At 31.5% G+C, this 6,062-nt stretch overlaps 1 protein-coding gene across 1 annotated transcript; it reads left to right on the top strand.

Moving 5' to 3' along the window:
- The first annotated feature begins 31 nt into the window (after positions 1-31).
- On the top strand, positions 32-4,144 carry LOC110315182 (vomeronasal type-2 receptor 116-like). Its single transcript, XM_021189304.1, is given in 3 exon segments — positions 32-301; positions 647-770; positions 3,225-4,144. Coding segments are annotated over 3 exon segments (1,314 nt in total).
- Positions 4,145-6,062: the final 1,918 nt, after the last annotated feature.

Genomic DNA, 6,062 nt, shown 5'->3' with positions numbered 1-6,062 from the left:
AAACTTTCTAAACATAATACTTTCCATTCTAATGTGTAAGCCAGTTGAAACTAAAATGAAAAATATGTTTTAGATGTTCTCTATTCTGAAGACATTACAATTTGTAAATCCTGCTGGAGACCTAGTCAACATGAACCAGAATTTGAAACAGGATGTAGAGTATGACATTTTCTATATCATGGATTTTCAAAAAGATTATGGACTTAAANTGAAAATAGGAAGATTTTCAGCGCATCTTCCAAGTGGTGAGCAGCTATATATGTCTAAAGAAATGATGGAGTGGGCTACAGATATTGATCAGGTAATTTAGTCATAATTTTAAAGCTTCGTATGTATTATAATTACCTCAAATATCCTCTACTTTTCCTTTACCATGGAATAAATACTTGGTATTTCTTCATTTATAGACTTACTTTACACTGCCCTAGATAGTCTATCTTTCTTATTCTTACACTGTTTTGGTATTTCTTAATATAAAACTCATTATACATTCATTCATTTTTTCTGTCCAAGGAAACCAGTAAAATTTAATATGATACATGTGTGTTCAATGAGGTCTTTCAATGGATATCTGTTGTATGAATCACTGGATGTTTGTCCATTAGGGTATTGTCCTTATTTTTATAATGCATATTACTTTTCATAGATTCCACCCTCAATATGTACAATGCCTTGCAGACCAGGACTCAGAAAATCCTCTCAGGAAGGAAAAGACATCTGCTGTTTTGATTGTAACCCCTGCCCAGAAAATGAAATTTCCAACATGACAAGTAAGATTATCGTTTATTAAAATAATAAGATTGATTTTTTCTCACATATTTACATAGTTCTCAAAAGTCCTTTGTAGAAAGGAAAATAAAATCATGTTAAGGTGAAAAAAGATTCAGATATACTATTATTCAAAATAATAAACTCTCTCTCTCTCGAACTGTATTTTTGCCTCACTATTGTAGATCCCTGGAAAACTATGTTTTTTCCTGAATATTTCTATAAAATACTAAAGATTACAACATTATGACGTAGTTGTGATTTTCAATTTTAATAAAAATAGGAATACTATGCACTTACAATACTTTAACATTTATTCACTTTACAGTCTTTTCACATCCCCCATCCCTCCACTTCTGACAGTCCCATTCTTATAAATTCATTCCCCTCATATACCCTATCTTTCCCATTATACAAGGACAGCTTCCTCTTGGATACTGCTCCATCATGTTTTATCTGTTCAAAGTAGGACTAGTGCTGAGACCAAATGTGGCAGCCCAAGAATGGGAAAGAAATCCACTGGCAGGCCATAAAAATCGAGATAGATTTCGGTCCAGCTCTCACAGGACCCAGAAGAATAGCAAGCTGTACATACTCTATTCATGTGGATAGGATCTTCAGACATCCTACCAGTTCTTCTGATAAGCATGGACAGTAGTTTAGCAGAGTATGTCAGTTTTGGAATATGTATAAAGGCATACATATTGTATAATGTACATTATATATTATATATAAAATAACCAGGTAATATAATATTCACACACACACATATGTATTATATGTATATAATATGTATGTATTTATATTATACTACCTGATTTTTTTAAAAAAAACTAAATTTTGATTATTTGTGTATTTCAACTCACCAATTTAGACAGCATTGTTCAGTACAATCTAAGAGATAATACAAAATGAAACAGAATGTACATATTTCCATACAGAGACAATAGAGGAAAAACACAACTATTCATGTTGCTAAATTGGATTCATTTAAAATGAGAAGAAAACAGAATACATTGTAGTAAAAGTTGAAAGGATACAAGTAGAAAATGTTCTAAGCCTCTGTGTAGTATATTGTGTCAAGAAATTGTTTGAGAAATAGAATATTATATAGATATATCTGAATAAATACTACAACCTTGGGAGCATTGGACTGTCAAATCTTACAGAAAATATAAACAATGGAGGAAATATGCTTTACTAAAATTCATAAATAGAATCACAAAACTGAATATCTCATTTTGACATGTAGAAAATATGGGTGTTAAATTTTCCATGCTGTCTCTCCCTCCCTTGATGTTATCAGTACTTTTATTTTCTACTCTTCTACCAAGATTACAATAACATGAGTTTACATTTTCTTATTCTTCTTACAAAATCATCAGTATTTCCTGTCTTATCAATTTATGACCGAATTTTAGTTGTTGTTTCATACAAAGATTTTCTCGATATAAAATGTTTCTAAGTACAATAAATTGGTCTGTATAGTATTACTTGTATGTTTCAGGTGAAGACTTTTTTATTCAAGGACAATTAGTAGGCATCCTCTACTCTAGGAAAGTAGCTCAATATCCCCTGGTTGTCTTTAGTTCCCTATGTAAGATTTTCGCCAGATAATCTTTTCCTACTCCACTTTGTTATGTTCATAGTTTTTTTCTCACCCAGCTTATGTTTATGATTAACTTTTGTTGAGATTTTAGGGTTTTTAGTGGTGATAATATTAGAAAATGAAAAAAAAACATCAAATTTTCTTCTACTAACTGTTATAATCTGTAAACTCCCTCTTTTCGAAATTTAAGTTTTAAATTAGAAATTAATTTTCAGATATATTCATTGTACAGTACTTAAAAATGCCTAATTTTTCCATGATTTTCTCTAGTAGTGATTGTCCCTTTCATAGAATAAGACTATACTTATCTGTGTCTGTAAGGAAATATATTTGGAGCATATTTAGGGATTAAATTGTTTTAGTAACATGTTGACCATAGAATGTTTTCCATGATACAGAGAGGATATAATTTATTTTTCCAACATTGAACTTGAGACCACATATAGACCAAAAGAACTGCTGATCCATAAACAGTAAGATGTATGGTCACAGCCCATTTTTAGGTATCTTTGCATAATATAGAGCTTAATATAGGTATAAAAGATTGTTTCCATAAATGATATATTTAAGATATGGGATTGTGGAAATATGAAAATGATGTGATGGTATATGTTTTTGAAATAAACCATAAACAACTTGAATATAGCATAATTATAAAGAAAAGCTTACATGAAAATGATAGGCATTAGAATTTGTATCTAATGTTATGCAACCTCCACATTTAACTTTACATATGCCCGAAGATGGAAGTCTCATTTAGTTATAATTTTTCCAATGTATAAATTTAGTGTTTCTTGTAAATGATCATAAATAAATATATCTGATAATACTTTACTTTCTATATTAGACATGGATCAGTGTGTGAAGTGTCCAGAAGATCAATATGCCAATGAAGACCATACTCTCTGCCTCCAAAAAGTTGTGGCTATTTTAGATTATAACGACCCTTTGGGAAAGGCTCTGGCTGGCTTTGCTCTAGGCTTCTCTGTCCTTACATCTGTTGTATTGGGTGTCTTCCTGAAACACAGAGATACACCCATAGTCAAAGCCAATAACCAATCTCTCAGCTATGTCCTACTCATCTCCCTCATATTTTGTTTTATCTGTTCCTTGCTTTACATTGGTCATCCCACTGTGGTCATCTGTATCCTGCAGCAGATCACATTTGCCATTGTNTTCACTGTGGCTACCTCTACTATCTTGGCCAAGACAGTTATAGTAGTTCTGGCATTCAAGATAACTGTCCCANGAAGAAGAATGAGGTGGCTGCTTGAGTCAGGGGCACCCAAATATATCATTCTCATATGCACCACGATTCAGCTGATTCTTTGTGGAATCTGGCTGGGAACTTCGCCTCCATTTGTTGATGCTGATGTACACATGGTACATGGCCATATCATCATTGTTTGCAACAAAGGTTCAGTGATTGCCTTCTACTGTGTCCTTGGGTACATGGGCTCTGTTGCTCTAGCAAGTTTCANTGTAGCTTTCTTGGCCAGGAATCTGCCTGATACATTCAATGAAGCCAAGCTGTTGACATTTAGCATGCTAGTGTTCTGCAGTGTTTGGACCACTTTCATCCCTGTCTACTACAGCACCAAAGGCAAGATTATGGTTGCTGTGGAAGTTTTCTGTATTTTGGCCTCCAGTGCAGGGTTGCTTCTTTGCATTTTTGCTCCAAAATGCTATCTTATTTTATTAAGACCACAGAAAAATTCTTTTCACATGTTCAGGAAACCACATGCTATAACTGAAAATATAAGATAAATTTAACCACTTAAATAGTATAACAAATTTATCTACATTCTCAAAAACCTGCATTCTATTCATCAAGTATTATGTTGATATATGAAGTTGCTATCATATATGCAATGTAGAACATAAGCTGTATAATAAAATTCTAGCACATTTCCTGGACTTCAGTTTGTTAGAACAAAGTGTAATCTGACAGTTTGATACCTCTAATCACAGTTTGTTTTCATTATAAAACTTCCAGCTATCTGACAATTGGCACTCGGTTTTGCAAATAATTTCATGTATTATCCACCTACCTGTATTAATTTTGGGTTATTATTCATTTCTAGAAAAAATATTACCATGGTGACAGTACATACATATGGATATTAAGAAGGAATCCCTCTATATTTTTCTAGGTCTGCAAAAAAATTTATATAGAGCAATTAACTAATTCTCTTGTGACATAATATTCCAGGATGTGGGATGATAAACATTTATGATGGTATCACCTCATTCTGTTTTAATTTGAATACTGATCATAATGAATATACTCTATGATTTATATTTTAATTCCGCTGAAAGTCTAATGGATAAGGATATAAATGATTCCTTAAAAATCTGTTTTTATTTTGCTAAATGGCCATTCCCTAAAATGCATATCTTTGTATTTATGTTTATATTTGTAGACATAGTCTTCTCTCAAATTTAGTCATAGGTTATTATTTATATAATACATAGCAATCAGTTAAGAAATGGATAATGTTTTAAACTAAAAGAATAACAGATTGGGTTCTCCACCTTAAGTAAAAGAGCTCCATCATCAAGGCTTGGGAAATATCTTGGCGTAAGAGGCAGAGAAACTAAGGGAAAAGCACTTAGAAGTGTGAAATTCCATCTTCATAATAGGATAGTGTCCTTGAAAGTCTTATTGCTAAACAAAATCTCCTATGTAATAAAAATTGAAAGCACTGGCATAAATTCAGGAGATCTTCTTTAGGTCTCCTCCAATATCCTTTAAACTATAAGTAGTGGAGAGAGCATTTGGAAGGAAAACTCATTCTTTTTGAGGACATGCTTTATGCTAGAATGTACACTGTCTAGCAAACAGCTCTAAATCTTTGTACAGTCTAGCATCACTAACTATACAGAGTGAATTATCAACAACCAAAGGCAAAATTTGGGAGAAGTTTGTATTGAAAAGTGATAGAAGCTATATAGGGAAATGAAGAATGAATATTATTTTGTTACAATGAAATTATTGTGAAATTTCATAATTGTTCCTAATTCATTAGTTTATAGAGTGATTGAAATAATTTGAATTTTTTACTGGGCTATTATAAGTATGTCATCTATTGCAATATCCAGCATCTATTGCTGAATTGCCAATATTATTTTTCATGATTTTTGCCCTAAATCTTTCATCTGTTATAGGAATTCTTAAGATGTGATACCTTAGTTTGAATTGTATGTGAAGATGAAGGAGAGATCCAGTTATTTGAATATGTATAAAACTTAAGAGTAGAGTTTAACCTGGGGCAAAGGACACTGAATAAAGAATAAAATTTTGAACTTATGAGTATTTTAGTTATATTTATACATTAAGTGTAATATTAAGAGCTACATTCTAACTGGAAAATATATCATTTCATCTGTATAGTCCTCAAATACTCTATAAAATTATTGTGTCATTCTTATGGACAAAATACAGGGTGGCCTTATATTATCCCATGAATTTAGTTTTGAATAATCTATAATTTACTAAACTATTGATAATTTCTTTTAAATTCATAATTATAAAAATCCTGTGCACTTAATGTAAATCATTGATTCCCATAAAGACATTATAACAATAATACCTAGTAGGGAAATTCCAGACTTAGTAATAACACTTTAGAAAAACTTGGTAGAAAATGAATTTTTATATTGCATATTATAAGAAAGACATCTA

Source organism: Mus pahari, unplaced genomic scaffold, assembly GCF_900095145.1.
Source record: "Mus pahari unplaced genomic scaffold, PAHARI_EIJ_v1.1 scaffold_14194_1, whole genome shotgun sequence".
In the NCBI taxonomy this organism is placed as follows: Eukaryota; Metazoa; Chordata; class Mammalia; order Rodentia; family Muridae; genus Mus; species Mus pahari.
Note: the sequence above shows the minus strand (reverse complement) of the source record. Positions and strands in the feature narration are given on the sequence as shown.